Source organism: Amblyraja radiata, chromosome 15 (assembly GCF_010909765.2).
Source record: "Amblyraja radiata isolate CabotCenter1 chromosome 15, sAmbRad1.1.pri, whole genome shotgun sequence".
Classification (NCBI taxonomy): domain Eukaryota; kingdom Metazoa; phylum Chordata; class Chondrichthyes; order Rajiformes; family Rajidae; genus Amblyraja; species Amblyraja radiata.
The window spans coordinates 7026669-7049384 of NC_045970.1; the positions used below are offsets into that span (position 1 = coordinate 7026669).

General features: G+C 47.6%; 1 protein-coding gene across 1 annotated transcript in view; it reads right to left on the minus strand.

Annotated features, from left to right (window-relative positions):
* The window catches only part of plce1 (phospholipase C epsilon 1), a 278074-nt gene that overhangs the window by 123233 nt on the left and 132125 nt on the right, over window positions 1–22716 (minus strand). The window contains exons 5-12 of the mRNA XM_033034737.1: window positions 21003–21261; window positions 18883–19091; window positions 13112–13793; window positions 6714–6896; window positions 5534–5651; window positions 3471–3630; window positions 1391–1513; window positions 347–483 (exon numbers count right to left, since the gene is read on the minus strand). Coding sequence (XP_032890628.1) covers window positions 347–483; window positions 1391–1513; window positions 3471–3630; window positions 5534–5651; window positions 6714–6896; window positions 13112–13793; window positions 18883–19091; window positions 21003–21261 — 1871 coding nt within the window. The remainder of the gene's footprint in view (window positions 1–346; window positions 484–1390; window positions 1514–3470; window positions 3631–5533; window positions 5652–6713; window positions 6897–13111; window positions 13794–18882; window positions 19092–21002; window positions 21262–22716) is intronic.

Here is a 22716-nt window from a genome sequence, read left to right on the forward strand (position 1 = left end):
AGTAATAGGAGCAGAATTAGGCCATTCGGCCCATCAAGTCCACTGCCATTCAATCACGGCTGATCTATCTCTCCCTCCTATAGCTCTAGGGGCTAGTGGAATCAAGGGATATGGGGAGAAGGCAGGCACGGGTTATTGATTGGGGACGATCAGCCATGATCGCAATGAATGGCGGTGCTGGCTCGAAGGGCCGAATGGCCTCCTCCTGCACCTATTTTCTATGTTTCTATGTTTTGGGCTGAATTCTTCTAAAATGTGAAATGCCCTATCAAGAAAGAACCTTGAGTAATCTCAAAAAATGTGCTCAGATTGGAAAATGACCAAGTAAATAATGGAGGTGACTGACCTAGGTCAGGCTGCAGAACGGTGATGTTGTCATCTATCGTCAGGTTTGTGTAGAGTGGGGTAGAATCTGAGCCAGACCGACTGCACAACACAGAGTAAACATCAAACAGGTCCTTCAGGTCCTTCCGGCTTCGTACACTAGTCCGTAAACAAACAGAGTGAACCACTTTGACTACATGCACGCTTGAGAAGCACAAAGCATCATCCAGGGAAATATCCGCAGCGCAGCGGTAGAGTTGCTGCTTCACAGAGCTTACAGCAGCAGAGACCCGAGTTCGATCCTGGCTACGGGACTACAGGTGCTGTGTCTGTACGGAGTTTGTACGTTCTCCCTGTGACCGTGTGGGTTTTCTCCGAGATCTTTGGTTTCCTCCCACACACCAAAGACGTACAGGTTGGAAGGTTAATTGGCTTGGTATAATTGTAAATTGTTCCTAGTATGTGTAGGATAGTGTTAGTGTGCGGGGATCGCTGGTCAGTGTGGACTCGGTGGCCCGAGGGCCTCTTTCCATGCTGTATCTCTAAACTAAACTTGCATAAGGTATTATTTTCAGGAGATAACATTGCCCTATTAACTATTTCTTTCTCTTTCCAGATGCTGTCTGACCTGCTGAGAATTTCCATCATTTTCTGTTTTTGCTTCACTTTTCCAAAAATTCATATTCAAAATATGTTTATTGATAATAATCATTGCCCCGTCCCAACATAGATATTTGGGTGGCACGGTGGCGCAGGGGTAGAGTTGCTGCCTCACTGCGCCAGAGACCCGGGTTCGATCCTGACTATGGGTGCTGTCTGTACGGAGTTTGCACGTTCTCCCCGTGACCTGCGCAGGTTTTCTCCGAGATTTTCAGTTTCCTCCCACAATCCAAACGTGTACGGGCTTGCAGGTTAATTGGCTTCAGTAAAAATGTAAATTGTCCCTAGTGTGTGTAGGATAGTGCTAGCGCATGGGGGGGGGGGGGGAATCGCTGGTCGGTGCGGACTCGGTGGGCCGAAGGGTCTGTATATCTAAACTAAGGCACAGCAGTGGGGTCATATTTACCTGAATGATTTGAAGAGTTCGACAAACTCAACGAAACTCATGTTGCTATCAGAGACCATGAAGTCCTGAAATCCCTTCAGCCCACCTTTGACTCGACCATGCCAGCTGTTACTCGCTCTTGTGCTGCATGGAGACCAAACAATCAGGTTAGAAACAAGCAGAAAACAGCAGAGAAACAGAAACAGGGCAGTGAGCGTGTTTTAACACGGACTCTCTGAAGCATGGTAGTTGGTGTGTAAATTACACCGTTAGTTATTGATCGAGATGTTATGGAGATCGAGGCAGATGAACGGCTGGGTGGGTAGACTGGGTGATGTTCCAGGTCTTGCTATGGGCCTGAACGAATACGCCACTGGTGTTACCGACCTCATATGGAAATGTGTGGAGGAGTGTGTCCCCCGAACAGAAGCCTTAGATGAACCAGGAGGTTCAGAATCTTCCAAGGCCGGATCATAGAGTCATAGTGATACAGTGTGGAAACAGGCCCTTCAGCCCAACTTGCCCACACTGGCCAACAATGTCCCAGCTACACTGGTCCCACCTGCCTGCGTTTGGCCCATATCCCTCCAAACCTGTCCTATCCATGGTGGTGCAGCAGTCGAGTTACTGCCTTACAGCAGCTCCAGTGCTAGAGACCCAGGTTCGATCCCGACTACGGGTGCTGCCTATATGGAGTTTGTACGTTCTCCCCGTGACCATATGGGTTTTCTCAGAGATCTTCGGTTTCCTCCGACACTCCAAAGATGTACAGGTTTGTAGGTTAATTGACTTGGTTTAAGTGTAAATTGTCCCTAGTGTGTGTAAGGTAGTGTTAATGTGCCGGGATCATTGGTCGGTGCGGACTCGGTGGGCCGAGGGGCTTGTTTCCACGCTGTATCTCTAAACTAAACTCATTGAAGTGAGCTCTGCTTCATTTAAGGAGGTCTTCCTTGGATTACTCTGATATTTGCTCAATTCCCAAACTAAAACTTCAGGTACCCAAGTTTATGATCACTGATGCTTGATCTACATCATCTAGGAAGAAGTCATGCTGATAGTCGGGACAAAAGCAAGGTAATGAAGATTTTCTGAACAGTTTTCAGAAATTCCAACACTTTGTTCCCCTTTATCCCAAACAATTTTTGGGTATTGAAGTGTCTTCAATGGAAACATTTCTGTCCTTAGCACGAAGGGTTGCTCCTCTATCACTCCCTTAAGGGCCTGTCCCACTTACATGTCGTTGGCATGCAAATTTACGTGACCTCGTGGTCGCGTTGAGGCGCATGGCCATCGTATGGCCGCACGGGGCCGGTCCCACTGAGAAGCACGGAGGGGTATGTAGTTGTGCGCGGTATCGCGCGGGGCTCCAAAATTTTTGTAGCGAACAAAATCTTTGTGCGACAACGGCCTGTTGCGTAACTGACGGCCAAAGTGGGACAGGCCTAAGACCCTGGCGCGACGCAACGTCTCACCTCCAACAGCAGCAGAAGCAGGCAAACGATCGCCGAACTCGGCCTGGGCCACACGGCCGTTGCGGTCCTGATCCGCCCCCACTCCTACTCCCAGAGCGGGGCCAAGAAAATTGAAAATAGACACAAAATGCTGGAGTAACTCAGCGGGACCGGCAGCATCTCTGGAGAGAAGGAATGGGTGACGTTTCAGGTCGAGACCATTCTTTTCAGACTGAAGAAGAGTCTCGACACGAAACGTCACCCATTCCTTCTCTCCAGAGATGCTGCCGGTCCCACTGAGTTACTCCAGCATTTTGTGTCCATCTTCAAATGACGTCACGTGCTCCAGACGGCTGTGCGGGCGCATGTAATCGCGTGCGACCTTCGCGGGACCGTCGCGGCTCAACACGACCACGAGGTCGCAAGGACACGTAAGTGGGACAGGGGCTTCACTATTTGGCAGCCTTTGCACCGCCATTGGATTGGATGTTTTTCCTTTGTTGACCCACTTATATCTCGTTTCATTTACATTCTGAATACAGTCAACACTACAGCTGTTTCAAAAGTTTGCTCTTCATGTGAAACTTTAGAGGATTACAGCAAATGTAGTACTGACGGGAGAATATGAGTCATCGTTTGTTCCCTCTTACCTGGTTTTGGTCTTGCTGACAGTGGAAAGAACTGGAGAGGAGGCAGGTCTCACTGGTGTGGATGCCGGAGGGCCTAACATGGTGGAGGACGGGGTGGTGAGAGAACGGACTCTGGTTGGAAATGTACAGGAACCAGGAGAAGCCATTGTGACGCTCGCATCTGAAAAGGATAAAAATACATGCCAACTAAATTAGAAACAGGCCCTTCGGTCCACCAAGTCCGCGCCGACTAGCAATCTCCGCACATTAACACCTGTACATCTTTGGAGTGTGGGAGGAAACCGGAAATCCGATCTCAGGGAGAACGTACAAACTCCGTACTGACAGCACCGATAGTCGGGATCGAACCTGGGTCTCTACCGCTGCGCCACCATGCCGCCCTATGTTGCAATATATCAGTGCTTCAGGCATTACAATTTACATTCATAATCACACGGTTCTGTTGAGTTTTATAATCTAGCTTTATGAATTACCATTATAATCGCACATCGTACACTGGCTTCGTGATATAATTTTCCTCTCAACCCACCTGGATCCTCCCCGCCATAACCAGCCTGATAACAATCTCAGTTCCCCCCCCCCCCCAAACATCACGTATGCTAAATAACAACAACATTTGCTCTCAGAGTGTGATAGAATGATGGAACACACCTGTTTGTTCAACTAATCCACATCAACCATCAACCACCATCGCTACATTAATGACAATTATTTTTACCCTCCCCAGATTCCCATCAATTCTACCCCTCACATACACTCTAGGGAGAATTTGTAATGATCAATTTAATGGACCAATCCCACGTCTTTGGAAGGTACACAAAAGTGCTGGAGAAACTCAGCGGGTGCAGCAGCATCTATGGAGCGAAGGAAATAGGCGACGTTTCGGGCCGAAACCCTTCTTCAGACTGATGTGGGGGAGGGGGGGGGGGCAGGGAGAAGAAAGGAGAAAGGAAGAGGTGGAGCTCAAGGGCTGAGGGAGAGCTGGGAAGGGGAGGAGACAGCAAAGGCTACCGGAAATTGGAGAAGTCAATGTTTATGTCACTAGGGTGCAGACTGCACAAGCGAAATATGAGGTGCTGCTCCTCCAATTTCCGGTGGTGCTCACTCTTGGAGGAGGCCCAGGACAGAAAGGTTGGATTCAGAATGGGAGGGGGAGTTGAAGTGTGAAGTGCTGAGCCAGGTTGGTTAATGTGGACCGAGCGGAGGTGTTCGGCGAAACGATCGCCAAGCCTACGCTTGAATGGAGTCGAGGGGGGAGGTAAAGCGACAAGTGTAGCATCTCTTGCGGTTGCAAGGGAAAGTGCCCGGGGAGAGGGTGGTGCGGGAGGGAAGGGAATAATTGACCAGGGAGTTACGGAGGGAGCGGTCTTCACTTCCCTACCATTTCTGGTGCTACCTCCTGCACCCACACACAACTGACTGACTTCATCCGCTTCACCACTAACTTCCATCCGGCACTCAAATACACCTGGACCATTTCCGACACTTCCCTACCATTTCTTGACCTCACTATCTCCATCGCAGGTGATAGACTTCTGACCAACTCTTAAACACCACGTCTTTGGGATGTGGGAGGAAACCAGAGGCCTCAGGAATACTCATGCCGTCACTGAAAGATCATGCAAACACCAATGAAAGTTGGGTTTGAACCCGAGCCATTGAAGCTGTGACGCCACCATTGGACAAGGGGGACAGAATGTGCAATTCATTTTAAACAACACGAGAGATAACATTAACTGCCCTGGCTGTAATAGTTGTGTGGGATGGATCTGCAGGTGTTCGTATAAACAGAAGATAGACACAAAAAGCTGGAGTTACTCAGCGGGTCAGGCAGCATCTCTGGAGAGAATAGGTGACCCGAAACGACACCCATTCCTTTTCTCCAGAGATGCTGTCTGACCGGCTGTAAAAGTTGGGTTATCCAAACTGACCCACGGAGCTGCCAGGAGTGTCGTTCTCCTCTAATTTCAGGAACAAAAACTTTATAACAAATTTGATTAAAATTTGGACTAAAACCATGGTCCGTGAGCACTGCCGATGTTTAGAGGGGAGAAGTTTGTTACCCGATTCTTCCTGTTCGTCGAAGTCTGCTGGGTCAGACCCACTCCTGCTTCGAGACTCTTTGCAGCTTCGAGCTTTGCGTGTGCTGGTCTCCTCATCAGTGACCTCGCCGCTATCCCCCTGCACAGAGACAAGTATTTCAGTTAGTTTACCCATCATGAGAAGCTCACTCAACCCGAGTGATACTGTCATAATGGATGGGATTTATATAGCGCCTTTCTAATACTCAAGGCGCTTTACATCGCATTATTCATTCACTCCTCAGTCACACTCGGTGGTGGTAAGCTACTTCTGTAGCCACAGCTGCCCTGGGACAGACTGACGGAAGCGTGGCTGCCATTCTGCGCCTACGGCCCCTCCGACCACCACCAATCACTCACACACATTCACACACATTCACACACAGGCAAAGGTGGGTGAAGTGTCTTGCCCAAGGACACAACGACAGTATGCACTCCAAGCGGGATTCGAACCGGCCACCTTCAGGTTGCCAGCCGAACACTTAGCCCATTGTGCCATATGTCGTCCCAGTGACCTCGCCGCTATCCCCCTGCACAGAGACAAGTATTTCAGTTAGTTTACCCATCATGAGAAGCTCACTCAACCCGAGTGATACTGTCATAGACTATAGACAATAGACAATTGAAGGTGCAGGAATAGGCCATTTGGCCCTTCGAGCCAGCACCGCCATTCAATGTGATCATGGCTGATCATACCCAATCAGTACCCCGTTCCTGCCTTCTCCCCATATCCCCTGACTCCACCATCTTTAAGAGCCCTATCTAGCTCTCTCTCTTGAAAGCATCCAGAGAACTGGCCTCCACCGCCCACTGAGGCAGAGAATTCCGCAGACTCACAACTCTCTGTGTGAAAAAGTATTTCCTCATCTCCGTTCTAGACGGCTTACCCCTTATTCTTAAACTGTGGTCCCTGGTTCTGGACTCCCCCAACACGAGAACATGTTTCCTGCCTCTAGCGTGTTCAAATCCTTAATAATCTTATATGTTTCAATAAGAGACCCTCTCATCCTTCCAAACTCCAGAGTGTACAAGCCCAGCCGCTCCATTCTCTCAGCATATGACAGTCCAGCCATCCCGGGAATTAGTGATACAGTGTGGAAACTATCCTTTCGGCCCAACATGCCCACACAGACTGGACCGTGATGGAAGTCTAATTCCATACCCTGGTGAGCGACTTCTTTATCTTTTTGGCTGTGTTCACCCCCAGGGTGTTGTTGCGCTGCAGGTTGGATTTTTCGGTGTTTCTGTTCAATGTTGCTGTCGCCGTGTTTCTTGTGATCCATCGCCTGCCCCCAAAGAGTTCAATAACCTGAGCGAGTGTTGGCCCCTCAAATTTGCCTTCCTCCTGTGGAGATACAAAACGTAGAATGGAACAGCATTAATCAGGCCACATGACCCAAATAAACTGACTGGCAGATGGACACAAAAAGCCGTACCTCAGCGGGTCAAACGGCATCTCTGGAGAAAAGGAATGGGTGATGTTTTGGGTTGAAGTACGATCGAAGGTACACAAAAATGCTGGAGAAACTCAGCGAGTGCAGCAGCACCTATGGAGCGAAGGAAATAGGCAACGTTTCGGGCCGAAACCCTTCTTCAGACTGATGGGGGGGGGGGCGGGGGTCCGGCAGAAGAAAGGAAAAAGGAGGAGGAGGAACCCGAAGGCTGAGGGATGGGAGGAGACAGCCCAAGGGCTGAAGGGGAGGAGACAGCAAGGACTAACAAAATTGTGAGAATTCAATGTTCATGCCCCCAGGATGCAGACTCCCCAAGCGGAATATGAGGTGTTGTTCATCCAATTTCCGGTGTTGTTCGCTCTGGCCATGGAGGAGACCCAGGACAGAGAGGTCGGATACGGAGTGGGAGGGGGAGTTGAAGTGCTGAGCCACCAGGAGGTCAGGTTGGTTATTGCGGACCGAGCGGAGGTGTTCGGCGAAACGATCGCCCAGCCTCCGCTTGGTCTCACCGATGTAGATTTGCTGACATCTAGAGCAGTGGATGCAATAGATGAGGTTGGAGGAGATGCAGGTAAACCTCTGTCGCACCTGGAACGACTGCTTGGGTCCTTGAATGGAGTCGAGGGGGGAGGTAAAGGGACAGGTGTTGCATTTCTTGCAGTTGCAATGGAAAGTGCCCGGAGAGGGGGTGGTACGTGAGGGAAGGGAAGAATTGACAAGGGAGTTACGGAGGGAAGCGGTCTTTGCGGAAGGCAGACATGGGGGGAGATGGGAAGATGTGGCGAGTGGTGGGGTCACGTTGGAGGTGGCGAAACTGACGGAGGATTACTTGGTGTATGTAAAGAGCCCTATCTAGCTCTCTCTTGAAAGCATCCAGAGAACCCTCTCATCCTTCTGAACTCCAGAATATACAAGCCCAGCTGCTCCATTCTCTCAGCATATGACAGTCCCACCATCCCGGGAATTAACCTTGTAAACCTACGCTGCACTCCCTCAATAGCACAAATGTCCTAACTTTGAGTATATTTTCTACATATTATTATCTATAAATATAAGCCAGGTAGTCAAGTTCTCACTCATGCTGTTTAAAGTGAATTGGACATTCTGCCTCCCACACAATGAGTTGAATTTGTGACCTTTCTATTTACAGATATGTTATCCTGAAAGTAAATGATGTGTTAGATTTAGACAGAAACTAAATATTTAGAGTATCTCAGCTATCCTAATACTTTTGCTCCTTCATCATCGAGACTTGTAAAATGGTACAGATCTGTTAAAAGATAAAGCTCCAAATGCTGCTTTAACCAGTTTAAATGGTCAAGCCTGCAACCGCTTGTGTGCATTGAGAGCCCGGGACGTACTGACAGATTTGGGGTGTTGTATAGAGTCCAACAACAGCATGTTCCCACCAGTGGGAGAGTCTAGGACCAGAGGTCATAGTCTCAGAATTAAAGGACACTCCTTTAGGGAGGAGATGAGGAGGAATTTCTTTCGTCAGAGGGTGGAGCATCTTTGGAATTCTTTGCCACAGAAGGCTGTTGAAGGCAAGTCAATGGATATTTTTAAGGCAGAGATAGATAGATTCTAGATGAGTGCGGGTGTCAGGGGTTATGGGGAGAAGGCAGGAGAACGGGGTTAGGAGGGAGAGATAATTCAGCCACGGAAAAGAAGATGGGCCGAATGGCCTGTTGCTATCACTTATGAACAGTGTCCAGTCTTGCTGTATGGCCAGTGTTACACGTGGGAAAAATCACCACTCGGGTCCCCTGCCAGGCATGGAATCTGAAAGTTAGTGGATTTCACTGGGGATTGCAGGCTTGCAGGTCAGGAACTGAAGAGGAAGGCAAGTTTTTTTTAAGACATGATTTCCTTCAGTTTAATGGTTTGAATTATTTCTGTAATTTTACAGGTTTCCAATGGACTGTGTTTAATTATTTACTTCATTTTAGTAGTTCCGGAAGTGGCGGCGCTGGGAACGGCTGCGGCTCGCCTGCAGTCCGTTTGTCTTTACTTTTTTGTGTTGTTTTTTTTCGTTTTGTGTAGTTACGTTTTTGGTTTTTAAGCTGTGTTTATGTGGGGGGGGGGGGGTGGGGGGTTGAAACGGGGCTTGCTGTCTCTCCCTTCAGGGGAATATGACTTTTTGTCGTATCCCCCTTCTCTGCCTCCGTCTGCGCTGTGGCCTAATGGCGGAGCTGGCGACCTCGAGGCTCCGGAGGCAGAGCCTGTCAGGACTCGCCCTGGGCTCGCTCCCGTGAGGGCGGCCTGACGAGGGGCTGAGTGACGCTCCCGTCAGAGTGGCCCAGCCCGATGTGGAACGGCACTCCCGTCGGAGTGGCCCAGCCCGAGGGAGGAACGGCGCTCCCGTCGGAGTGGCCCAGCTCAAGGGAGGAACGGCACTCCCGTCGGAGTGGCCCAGCCCGAGGGAGGAACGGCACTCCCGTTGGAGTGGCCCAGCTCGAGGGAGGAACGGCACTCACGTGAGGGCGATCCGGCTCGGGGCTGGAACGGTGCTCCGGTGGCTGGGACGGCGTTCTGGCGGCTATGACCTGAGTCCTGGGTTCAGCTGCGGACCGGCGGCTGTGTCCGCTGGACTGGAGGGCGGCAGCTTCGACCACCCCGGGCCGCGGTGTTTGAACCGGCCCGTTTGCGGGGTTCGGTGAGCCGCGGGACTGTTTATGCCATCGCCCGGTGGGGAATCGCCTCAACGCAGAGGGAGAAGAGGAGGGAAGAGACAGTAACCCTAAGATTTTTGCCTCCACCGCCAGTGAGGAGGTGCTTGGAGGATACACTGTGGTGGATGTTAATTTGTGTTTATTGTTGTTTTTTATTGTATGATTGTATGTATGACTGCAGGCACGAAATTTCGTTCAGACCGTAAGGTCTGAATGACAATAAAGGTATTCAATCAATTCAATTCAATCAATTCAATTAAAGGTCTCTGCATGTCAGAGAAATGTTAAACAAAAATCAATTCTCTGGCAGCTCTGACAGAGAGCAAAGGTCCATCCATGGCTTTGGCTTCTGCCAAGGGCTGTAGGGGAAGTTTGGATCAGACTCCATTACTGCCGCACTCACTAACTAGTTTGTGCTCTAATCTTGTCACTGGGTTCAACTCAAGCAAGAGCAAGCTTGGGGGAATTAAGCTGATCATTCAGCCAGCAGGCCTGGTGCGCCATGATCTGGCCCATGAATAAGGGACCCGAGATCTCATTCTGACAACAACCAATATTATATTGTGTAGGAAGGAACTGTAGATGCTGGTTTACATGGAAGGAAGACGGAGTAATGCTGGAGTAACTCAGTGGGACAGGCACCATCTATGGATTGAAGGAATGGGTGATATTTCAAGTCGAGACCCTTCTTCAGACTAAGAGTCAGGGGGAAAGGGAACGAGAGATACAGATGGCAACATAGAGAGATAGAGAACAAAGAAATGAAAGATATGCAACAAGGTGACGATGATCAAGCAAGCTGTCCATTGGTAGCCGTGGGCTCGGTGAAAACAAGTTATACATATAAATTATATTATGTAGTTATACATATCATATATATTATATTAGGTTCTTCCTTACACAAAGTAATAACAGTTACAAACACATCACATAATGGAGATAAACAAGTGAATAAAAAGGGAAAGTACAGAAGAATTGCCTCTAAAAAAAATGTGGTTTAAATCCAACTCTGATAATTGGAACAACATTTTCTACTTATTGTTTGGTATAAATTTTGTGTGCAAAACATTGACAATTTAAATGCCCTATTCTCAAGGAGTATTCTGATCTAGGTTGCACGCTCCTAGCCTAGTTCCCTGGACATTACCACAAACCGGAAAGCTGAAGCTAAACCATGGTAGATCCACGCAATGGACAGATAGGGAAGTTCAAGCCCACAAGGTCTATGGAGCAATTGGCACTGACTGAAGAAGGGTCTTGACCCGAAACGTCGCCCATTCCTTCTCTCCAGAGATGTTGCCTGTCCCGCTGAGTTACTCCAGCATTTTGTATCTACCTGGCATTGACACAAGGTACTTCTCTCACCTCGTAATCCCTCTACCACCCTCTACACTTTTATTTATCTCCTTTACCAAGTTCTGAGGCTTGGTTATACTGTTATTTCATTGAAATTAAAACAGTACCGAATAATGAGAATGAGGTTTGATCAGAATACCACAGCCACTGAGGACTTGGACAATGGATTTCATATTCAGCTCACAACACCCTTGGAAATGTCCTTTCCCACTCAGTCCAAGCAATTGGCACTTTGCTTCCCACTGTTTCTTGTACTTGTTTGAGTTGGATTTCATTTGATTCTAAACGAACAGGGTGAAAATCCTGCTGGGCTCTCTTTTGCAAAATCATGTCTGTTTCCCGATTTCATTGATCTTCTGTTGTTTGAGGTAAATTAAATGACTTATAATGAGGTATATACATTCACATATTCTGTTAGCACAAGCTCTGACCACCTCTGAACATTCACACTCAGTTTAGGTCAGCTTCCAACTGGTTATTTTCCCTCTGATTCCTAATGACATACTAATTTGAAGAAACAAAGGAACTGCAGACAATAGGCACAAAGTGCTGGAGTAAATGGCCTGTTCCACTCGGGCGTCATTTGCGCGTCACGTAAATCCCAAAATCCTGGGGCGCCGCGCGCAACCTCGCGTCACTGCATACATCACCACGCACCATGCGCGTGTAATGCACACCATGCGTGCGTAAGGCACGCCATGCACACGTAATGCACGCCATGTGCGCATCACGTGCGCGTCACGACGCGCGCGTTGTGCGTCATGACGCCTAAATGGTGTCGCATAAATGACGCGCAAATGATGCCCAAGTTAACTCAGGGTCAGGAAGCATCTCGGAAGAAAAAGTCTGGGTGACGTTTCTGGTTGGGAGCCTTCTTCAGACGGATGCTGCCTGAGCCGCTGAGTTACTCCAGCACCTTGTGAGCATCTGGACTTACTAATTTGCATATTATTTAATAAGTGCGTTTAGATTTCTGATCCAGCGTCTGTTCAGTTAATCCTATGTGAATTGATATTCCAATAATAGAACTCGCAAGATCCCTTTTCCGAGAGAATTAGCAACTGTTTTCATTTTCATTTCTGGACAAACCCTCTTCATGTTATAATATGTTTAAGAAGGAACTGCAGATGCTGGAAAAATCGAAGGTAGACAGAAAATGCTGGAGAAACTCAGCGGGCGAGGCAGCATCTATGGAGCGAAGGAATAGGCTCCATAGATGCTGCCTCACCCGCTGAGTTTCTCCAGCATTTTTGTCTACCTTCGTGCTATAATATGATGACTTCTGGAGTCATTAAATTCAGAATAACTTCATTACCTTATAACTGCTATCACCATGAATAGTCTATCATAACAGATTGAAGATTCACTCTTTTAAACTTAATTCTTTGTGTCTTGATAATGACTTTCTTTACTGCTGTTTGCACATTCGATGCCAGGGCATCAGAATACACAAAAAAGAGCAGATTATAACATTAAATCATTGTGTTTGGCGATACCCATGAACAAGAGTGTTAATAATATTCCTTTATCCCCTCTCTAAATATGCAGGGTAATGCTGGCATTACAAATATTATAGGTCAAGGGGTTATGGAGAGAAGGCAGGGGAATGGAATTAGGAGGGAGAGACAGATCAGCCATGATTGAATGGCAGAATAGACTTGATGGGCCAAATGGCCTAATTCTACTCCTATCCCATATAAACTCATAAATAGGTATTAATGAGTCTGTGGAATTCTCTGCCTCAGAGGGCGGTGGCGTGTCTGTGGAATTCTCTGCCTCAGAGGGCGGTGGAGGCAGGTTCTCTGGATGCTTTCAAGAGAGAGCTAGATAGGGCTCTTAAAGATAGCGGAGTCAGGGGATATGGGGAGAAGGCAGGAACAGGGTACTGATTGGGGATGATCAGCCATGATCACATTGAATGACGGTACTGGCTCGAAGGGCCGAATGGCCTACTCCTGCACCTATTGTCTATTGTCTAATGTCTATTGTCTAATTCAAACCACCAACAGGTATTTCTAATTTTACAACATCTCACATGCTTTAGAATGATTAGGTGCAGCTGATGGATGTCCATGTACCTGATACAGGCTGACATACTGCTTCCTCAGCCACTGCAGCCTCTGGTCGGGAAAGCGCTTCATTTTCCTCACAGCCGCCACTAATTCTTGCAATCCGTCGTGTACCATCTTGGCAGTGTACTTTGGAGCCACAAAATGCAGCAGGCGGTTGTCCGTTGTATGGACCCCATACAGCAGTGTGATGCAGTTGTCCTCCAGGGCCATGTGAGACAGCTTGTTCTGAATGCAAACAGTGTTGAGGTCAACTCCGGAATGTCCCATGTAGACAGCTTTCACCACCGACAAGTCCAAGAAACCTTCTACTAGTCCGTTTAGTGCGATGTGCCCGTACAGTTGGAACTTGGTGTTACCAAGGTCCGTGGCACTGCCGGGTACCAGGTTTTTCACCTTGCCGTTGGTCGAGCTGGCTGTGGGTGGTTTTGACCAAGTCAAAGTACAGTTGTCAGCTTCCAGCTTGAGGACGCAACGTGCTGACAAGTGAGCCTCCGGGTCATAATGTATGACGGTGGACCCTTGCAGGAGGAACTGGTGGACGTCGGCTCTGATGGACAACACATACCATGGAATGAGCTCCGTTTCGTGACTAAATGCCTTCTGCTGGTCCTCCGCCCCGCCCAGGTCCCACTCGCTGGACTGTTCAAGGGAGTCACTCTCTGAATCCGACACATCGCCAACAATGAACCTGCACAACCAAGCAGAAGATGACTGAGAGATGCCTCTGGTGAAACCACTCACCTGCTCCTCCAGTTGCCAACAAGCTGTGGACTCCTCCATCACTTTCTGCATCAGCACCATCAGAGAGTCATGCCACGTTCACTTTACTTGGGGGGCATGGGGGTCTTATGGATTATTAAGTAGCACTTCGCATTTTATAATTACTCCTTTTGTGAGTGAAACATAACAAGGCAATGATGTAAAGAAGCAATGTTGAGTTTTATTTGAGGCAGAAGGGATTAGTAGGATATTGAGGATTTATTGCCTCATTTGGCTTGTATTCACTGGAGTTTAGAAAGATGAGGGGGGGTCTTATAGAAACATATACATTATAAAAGGACTGGACAAGCTAGATGCAGGAAAAATGTTCCCAATGTTGGGCGAGTCCAGAGCCAGGGGTCACAGTCTTAGAATAAAGGGGAGAGCATTTAAGACTGAGATGAGAAAAAAAAATTTCACCCAGAGAGTTGTGAATTTGTGAAATTCCCTGCCACAGAGGGCAGTGGAGGCCAAGTCACTGGATGGATTTAAGAGAGAGTTAGATAGAGCTCTAGGGGCTAGTGGAATCAAGGGATATGGGGAGAAGGCAGGCACGGGTTATTGATTGGGGACGATCAGCCATGATCACAATGAATGGCGGTGCAGCTCAAAGGGCCGAATGGCCTCCTCCTGCACCTATTTTCTATGTTTCTATAAGTGCCACAGCTGGAGAGGGGCACGATACTACTGAAACAACAGTAACGGCCTTTGGATTAGATACTTTTTGCATGGTGCAGTTTCAAACTTTTAAGGGTGTTGAATCCTCCGATGATATTTTGAAACTTTTATTAACATAAACACAGTAATAGAAACATAGGAAAACATAGAAAAATAGGTGCAGGAGTAGGCCATCCGGCCCTTCGAGCCAGCACCGCCAGTCAATATGATCATGGCTGATCATCTAAAATCAGTACCCCGTTCCTGCATTCTCCCCATATCCCTTGATTCCTTTAGCCCTAAGAGCTAAATCTAAAGGGGCTGTCCCACTGTACGAGGTAATTCAAGAGCAATCCCGTGTTTAAAATCAAATCAAAGTCGTGGTAAGCACGTAGAATGAACGTAGCGGGTACGTCGGAGCTCAGGGACGTCTCTTAGCGGCTTGTAACGCTAACGGCAGGTACTCGGGAAACGGGGTAAGCTCTGGAAGACTCATGAAGATTTTTCAACACGTGGACACGTTGAAAAATGTCCACGAGAGCCCCGGGTACCTACAAGCGACTATTACCGTAATTCTCCGAGTTCGAATTAGGGGAAACTCGGGAGAACTCGAATGAACTCGTACAGTGGGACAGCCCCATAACTCTCGCTTGAAAACATCCAGTGAATTGGCCTCCACTGCCTTCCGTGGCTGAGAATTCCACAGATTCACAACTCTTTGGGTGAAGATGTTTTTCCTTATACATTTTGAACCAATGAGTTCAAACTGTCCTGTACATCTTTCATCTATTGCAGGAATACAGCAAGATGGCGGGTAACTAGACCAGTCGAAGGATGATGCCAGGATGCCAGAACTCGAGGGCTGGGGCGATAGGGAGAGGTCGGGTAGGCTACAACGTTATTCCGCAAGATGCTGAGAGTTTTATTATAGAGTTTGTATAAAATCACGGGGTGAATGCAGCATCTTTCACCCAGACTAGGGGAATCAAGAACCAGAGGACATTGGTTCAAGGTGAGAGGAGAAAGATTTAACAGGAACCTGAGGGGCATCTATTTCACACAGAGGGTGGTGATGGGGTATATAGAACGAGCTGCAGGAGGAGGTAGTTGAGACGGGTACTATAACAACATTCAAAGGACATTTGGGCAGGTACAAGGTTAGGAAATGTTTCGAGCAATAGGGGCCAAACGTGGACAGGTGGGTCTATGGAGATGGGGAATCTTGGTCAACATGGCCAAGATGGGCCGAAGGGCCCATTTCCTTTCTCTATGTCTCTATGATCTGGAGATTGTGACCTCATTTTGAAATCTCTTACATGACTTCAACTTCCATTTACCAAAAAAGCTGGTGTACAATTGCTAAACTCGGAGGCATGCATTGCATGCCAGTGTTACTGGTGTCCCAGCCCCGGCCACACCAGGGGTGGAATATATGGCTAAGGTGTCTTATAGAGTGAGAAACACCAGCTTCTGGGATAGTCACGGTGGACCTTCTTTGGTGGTCATGTTCTGGATGCAAAGTCCGATCAGTGTCACCAGTGAGGTGGGTACTAGTTCAGGACAGCTCTCTCTGGTTGTGGCAGGATGGTTCAACCAGGGTTTGAGTTTGATCACAGCCACTCACTGGTCACAGAATGGTCACTTGACACATGTTTAGCAGCTGCATCAACCAACGAGAACTATCTACCTCACACAAATGTATATATTGATTTCTCTTTAGATGATGCAGCGAGGCTGACATTCAACTTACGGCCCTCAACTTGCTTCTGCGGTTTGCCTGCCTCTGGATTTGCTTCAGAAATAAAACAGTGGAAAAATAAGAGGCAGTTATAGAAAACCTTAGACCACACGGAAAGAAGAGCTCATTAGACAGCCAGTGACGGGAGCAAAATGCCAGGTGATGTGTTACTGAATGCAAAACAATCTGTGTAAAGGGCCTGTCCCACTTAGGCTATTTTTAGGCGACTGCCGGCGACTGTCATAGTCGCAGCAGGTTGCCGAAAAACCGGCAACTGGACCCCCCTTCGACATAAATTTGAAATAGTTCATTACTTTAACGACAAAAAAAATGAAGTCAGCACCGGCGACAACCTACGTCACCTGGCGACAACGTACATTAACCTGGGGACCACCTACGTTAACCTGAGGACAACTACGACAGCACCTACGTCAGGTGAAGTCAAGCTACGCTCATTGACGTCAAACCCACTGCCGCCGACTGTCTCCGAAAATTGCCAAGTACCATGATCTTGGGACAAAACTCTGTTGAGGGGGCTTATACATACATAACACTGCTGTCCAATAGGGATTAATGAGCATTGTACTTCCATTTTCTACAGCAAGATCACATCAAAAATCTATGCACAAAATCTAGGCAAACCCTTCAAAGCAGCATTGAGTGGTTGAACCAACATGATGGGCCTAGTAACACAGAGATTCTGCCACTTAACATCATAGTGGGGGGGGGGGGTGGGGTGGGGGAGGGCGGCACGGTGGTGCAGCGGTAGAGTTGCTGCCTTACAGCGCCAGATATCTAGGTTGGGTCCTGACTACGGGTGCTGTCTGGACAAAGTTTGTACCTTCTCCCTGTGACCTGTGTGGGTTTTCTCCGGGTGCTCCAGTTTCCTCCCACAATCCAAAGACGTACAGGCTTGTAGGTTAGACAGACTGAAGATAGACACAAAATGCTGGAGTATTTGTGCTGTCCTGCTGATTTACTCCACCATTTTGTGTCTATCTTCGGTTTAAACCAGCATCTGCAGTTCCTTCCTCCACAGGGTTGTAGGTTAATTGGCTTGGTGCAAATGTAAATGTTCCCTAATGTGTGTAGCATAGTGTTAATGGTCGGGGATAGCAGGTCAGTGCGGATTCGGTGGGCCTAATGGCCTGTTTCCGTGCTGTATCTCTAAACGAAACCAAAACCAACTGTGATAACCTGGTTTCGATAATTAATATATCAATATGTTATTAACTTATTCAAATCTTTGAATTGGCTGAGAAGGAAGCTTTTCCAGCAGAAAATTAGGGTCAGGGTTAGTATAAATATTAACTTCTCTGATCCTATTCCAGGAAGGTTTTGTTTGGATGAATATGAAAATAACAGGACAGGAAAGAAGGAGTGAGTAAAAAAGGCAGAGCAGAACAATGCCAACATGGTGGGGATGGTGAGATGATGAGATGGTGAACACAGATCATTTTTGCAGAATTTAAATAGGTCCAATAATCAATTAAATTCTCAAAGAAAGTGGCCTATCTATATTAGGAACAACATTTAATACATGTGGACAGCATGGTGGCGCAGTGGTAGAGCTGCTGTCTTATGGCACCAGAGACTCGGGTTTGATCATGACTACTGGTGCTGTCCGTACAGAGTTTGCTCGTTTGCCCCGTGACCTTCGTGGGTTTTCTCTGGGTGCTCCCGTTTCCTTGCTCACTCCAAAGACGTACATCATCATCATCATTGAAAACATCAACGGGCACGGTGCCTTAAGGGCCTGTCCCACTTACGCAATTTTTTCGGTGACTTGCCGGCACCCGTCACAGTCGCAGCAGGTCTCCGAAAATGTTCAACATGTTGAAAATCCAGCGGTGCCCAGAAAAAGGTTTGGGCGAATCTTTGGGCGACTACTCACGGCCAAACAGGCGTCACCCCGCGCGACATGTCGCCTGTATGGTCGTGAGGAGCCGCCCGAAGAGTCGTACCTTTTATTGGTCGCCGCTGGATTTTAAACATTTTGTAAATTTTCGGTGACCTGCTGCGACTATGACGAGTGCCGGCAAGTCGCCGAAAAAATTGCGTAAGTGGGACAGGCCCTTTACAATGCTGTGTACGGCAGTGATTGCAACTTTTACTGAAGTGTGGATGGCCGTTGGCTCGCTAGGAGCTCATCCGCCCTTTGACAGGTCTTGTTTTTGTTCCTGCTGGGGGTCCATACCCCTCCTCACCTGGCAAACCAGGTAGGGGAGATGGTTTAGTCCGACCATGGAGCAGGTAGCACGGGATTACATGGTACCCGTGGCGGGGGGAACTCCCCCCCGACCAGACTGACATTTACATACAAACGTACAGGTTTGGAGGGTGATTGTGAATTGTAAGTGTAAATTGCTCCAATTTGCGTAGGATGGTGTTAATGTGCGGGAAACGCTGGTCAGCGTGGACCCGTTGGGCCGAAGGGCCTGTTTCCACATGGTATCTCTAAAGTAAACAAAACGACATCAAACTTTTAGCCTGTTCTTGGCTGGATTAATTATTGCTGGATTTAGTTATCTCAGTGAATAGTATCTGCAGGAGTATTCCATACATCCCAAATGGTTAAAAAAAAAAATCATAAATACCGCCAGGAATTGAATCCAATACTTACTGATATTTGCTTCTGTCTCTGAATGAGTTCTTCCTTAAAGTGCAGCCATCGCCACCACTTTCCTCTCCTTCATCGCACTCCAGGCTTCGATTACAGCTTCGAATGGTCTGCAGAATGTTATTCACTGTGGACTCCTTCTCCGAATTATTCAGTCCGTCTTTTCCAATTCGCTGCAAAAAGTGTTCCTGGCCACTGTAGTCTGCAATAAACTAGGAACAAGCGTATAATCCCACAATGAGCAGCTGCCACCAAGACCAACCACCAACAAACCATAAAGCTGGAAATTGCATTTTAGAAGATCTGTATGCCAGAAAAGACTTCAAATTCACTGAGCAATCTCGGCATCAGCACAGCTTGAAGTCTGAACCTTGTGGAAGCCTTCCATATATTTGGAGAAATCTAAGTAGCTGCTGCCTATAAACTGTTACTTTATATTCCGTGCTTCATAATGTCTCCGTTTAAGATTCACTTTAAACTCTTTCCACTGAAAGATCTAGATAAAACATGAGAAGAATGTAACCACCTACATGGATCAGACTGATTGTTCATGATGGACACAAAATGCTGGAGTAATGGGCTTGTCCCACTGTACGAGGTAATTCAAGGGATCTCCAGAGTTTTCCCCTGATTCGAACTCGGAGAATGTCCGTAGCGGGTCCGTAGGAGTTCGCGGATGTCTCGTAGCAGCTCGTACAAATAAAAAGTAACAATGTTTTTCATTACGAGTATTTTTTTTACTCGTGGACATTTTTCAGTGTTGAAAAAACGTCACGAGTTTACCGGATTTCCCGAGTACCTACCGTTAGCATTACGAGCCGCTATGGAACAACCACGAACTCCTACGGACCCGCTACAGACATTCTCCGCGTTCAAATCAGGGGAAAACTCGGGAGAATCTTGAATTCATTCGTACAGTGGGACAGGCCCTTAACTCAGCGGGACAGGCATCATCTCTGGATAGAAGGAATGGGTGATGTTTCGGGTCGAGACCATACTCCAGTCTGTCATTATCACACCTTACCCTTTCATATCTCGAGTCTCCCACTCCCCTCAGTCGGAAGAAGGGTCTCGACCCGAAAAGTCACCCATTCCTTCTCTCCAGAGATGCTGCCTGTCCCGTTGGATTCCCCCCCCCCCCCCCCCCCCCCCCCCCCCCGCCTTGAATGAACTGAGAAATGCTGCTTTTGTTGATAGCATAGAAACATAGAAAATAGGAGCAGGAGGAGGCCATTCGGCCCTTCGAGCCAGCACCGCCATTCATTGTGATCATGGCTGATCGTCCCCAATCAATAACCCGTGCCTGCCTTCTCCCCATATCCCTTGATTCCACTAGCCCCTAGAGCTCTATCTAACTCTCTCTTAAATCCATCCAGTGACTTGGCCTCCACTGCCCTCTGTGGCAGGGAATTCCACAAATTCACATCTCACTGGGTGAAAAAGTTTTTTCTCACCTCAGTCTTAAATGGCCTCCCCTTTATTCTAAGACTGTGTTCCCTGGTTTTGGCCTCGCCCAACATTGGGAACATTTTTTCTTGCATCAAGCTTGTCCAGTCATTTTATAATTCTATATGTTTCTATAAGATCCCCCTCATCCTTCTAAACTCCAGTAAATACAAGCCTAGTCTTTTCAATCTTTCCTCATATGACAGTCCCGCCATCCCAGGGATCAATCTCGTGAACCCCCGCTGCACTGCCTCAATCACAAGGATGTCCATAAGTTTAAAAGTCCTTATATAAGTTTTTTTTTAAATCAGAAAGCAAAAGTTTTCCTTTTTGTGGTGTTGTATGTTGTGTACCTTGAGCCAATCTATGAACCAATGTATAATCGTTAGTACCTCCACCAATGTAAAGCACTTTGGCCAACGAGAGTCGTTTTTTAAATGTGCTATATAAATAAAAGTGACTTGACTTGACTTGACTTGAGACGTTTTGCTTGCAATTTGAAGTTATCATCTCTTACGGATTTCACGATAGACATATAAAATGAGCATTGTGAAATAGTAAAAGTGGGAGGAATTTGTAACTGCACGTTACGTTGCTGTCAGAATCTCGAAGGGAAATGCTCACGTGGCATGAACTTAATGCATTATTTAGTTTCATTATGTGTGCAGAATTCTTACCTCAAAGGTGTCCTCCTGAGAATCGCAGCGCGAGTGGAATTTCATCAACGTGGCTGCCCCGTCCAGGGCATCACACAACTCCTTCAGAAAGACCCCACAAAAGGGGACCACTTTGCAGCCGGGGATATGTAGAGCCCGGCTTACCACTCTCCGGTACTCAGACGATGATTCATGTTGTGCCATCGCATCTTTGAGACTTCTCATCGTTTCAATGTCAGACTGGTCCATGAACTGCCACATCTTCAAAACCTTCCTGGACCTGCAACAAATAACCAACGACAATACAATACAAAGGGGCGGCACAGTGGCACAGCTGCATTACAGCGCTTGCAGACCTGGGTTCGATCCTGACCACGGGCGCTGTCTGTACGGAGTTTGCATGTTCTCCCTGTGACCTGCGTGGGTTTTCTCCGAGATCTTCGGTTTTCTCCCACACACCAGAGCTGTACAGGTTTGTCGGTTAATTGTGTGTATAGGATTGTGTTAATATGCGGGGACCGTTGGTCGTTGCGGACTTGGTGGGCCGAAGGGCCTGTTTCCACGCTGTTTCTCTAAATTAAATATGACCATAAGATATAGGAGCCATTTGGCCCATCGAGTCTGCTCTGCCATTGGGTCATAGAGTCATAGAGTAATATAGTGTGGAAACAGGCCCTTCGGCCCAACTCGCCCACACCGGCCAACAATGTCCCAGCTACACTAATCCCACTTGCCTGTGCTTGGTCCATATCCCTCCAAACCTGTCCTGTCTATGTACTTGTCCAGCTGTTTCTTAAACAATGGGATAGTCCCAGCCTCAACTACCTCCTCTGGCAGCTTGTTCCATACACCCACCACCCTTTGTGTGAAAAGGTTACCCCTCGGATTCCTATTAAATCGTTTCCCCTTCACCTTGAACCTGTGGCCTCTGGTCCTCAATTTCCCTACTCTGGGTAAAAGACTCTGTGCATCTACCTGATCTATTCCTCTTATGATTTTGTATACCTCTATAAGATCTCCTCTCATCCTCCTGCGCTCCATGGAATAGAGACCCAGCCTATTCCACCTCTTCCTATAGCTCACACCCTCTGTGAGCTGTGTCCGGGCATGGCTGGTCTATTTTTCCCCCTCTAACTCCATTCTCCTGCCTTCTCCCTGTAACCTTTGATCCCCTTACCAATCAAGATGAAGTGATCATATGATATCGAGAACCATATGAAGTGATGTTGAAACCATTTTTCTTTGATGATGCACCCTAATATGCTGGTGAATATAAAAGCCAGAATATCTATTCGTTTGGAAACACATTGCCACAAGCTTCACTGGCTGGTAATAATAGTTCAAGGCACAGTGAAATTAACAATCAATATACATACTTTGCATCAGATAGACACAAAATGTTGGAGTAACTCAGCGGGACAGGCAGCATCTCTGGATAGAAGGAATGGGTGACGGTTTGGGTCAAGGCCCTTCTTCAGACTGCGTTTCCGGGGAGAGGGAGACTAGTGATATCTGCTTTGATCTATCATTTCCACACCTAACCTTTCCATATCTCTCGTCTCCCTCTCCCCTGACCCTCAGTCCAAAGAAGGTTGTCGACTTGAAATGTCACCTATTCCTTCACTCTTGAGATGCTGCCTGTCCCGCTGAGTTACTCCAGCATTTTGTGTCTATCATTGATTCAATCCAGCATTCGCAGTTCCTCCCTACACATACCCTGTATTTTTTTATTCTA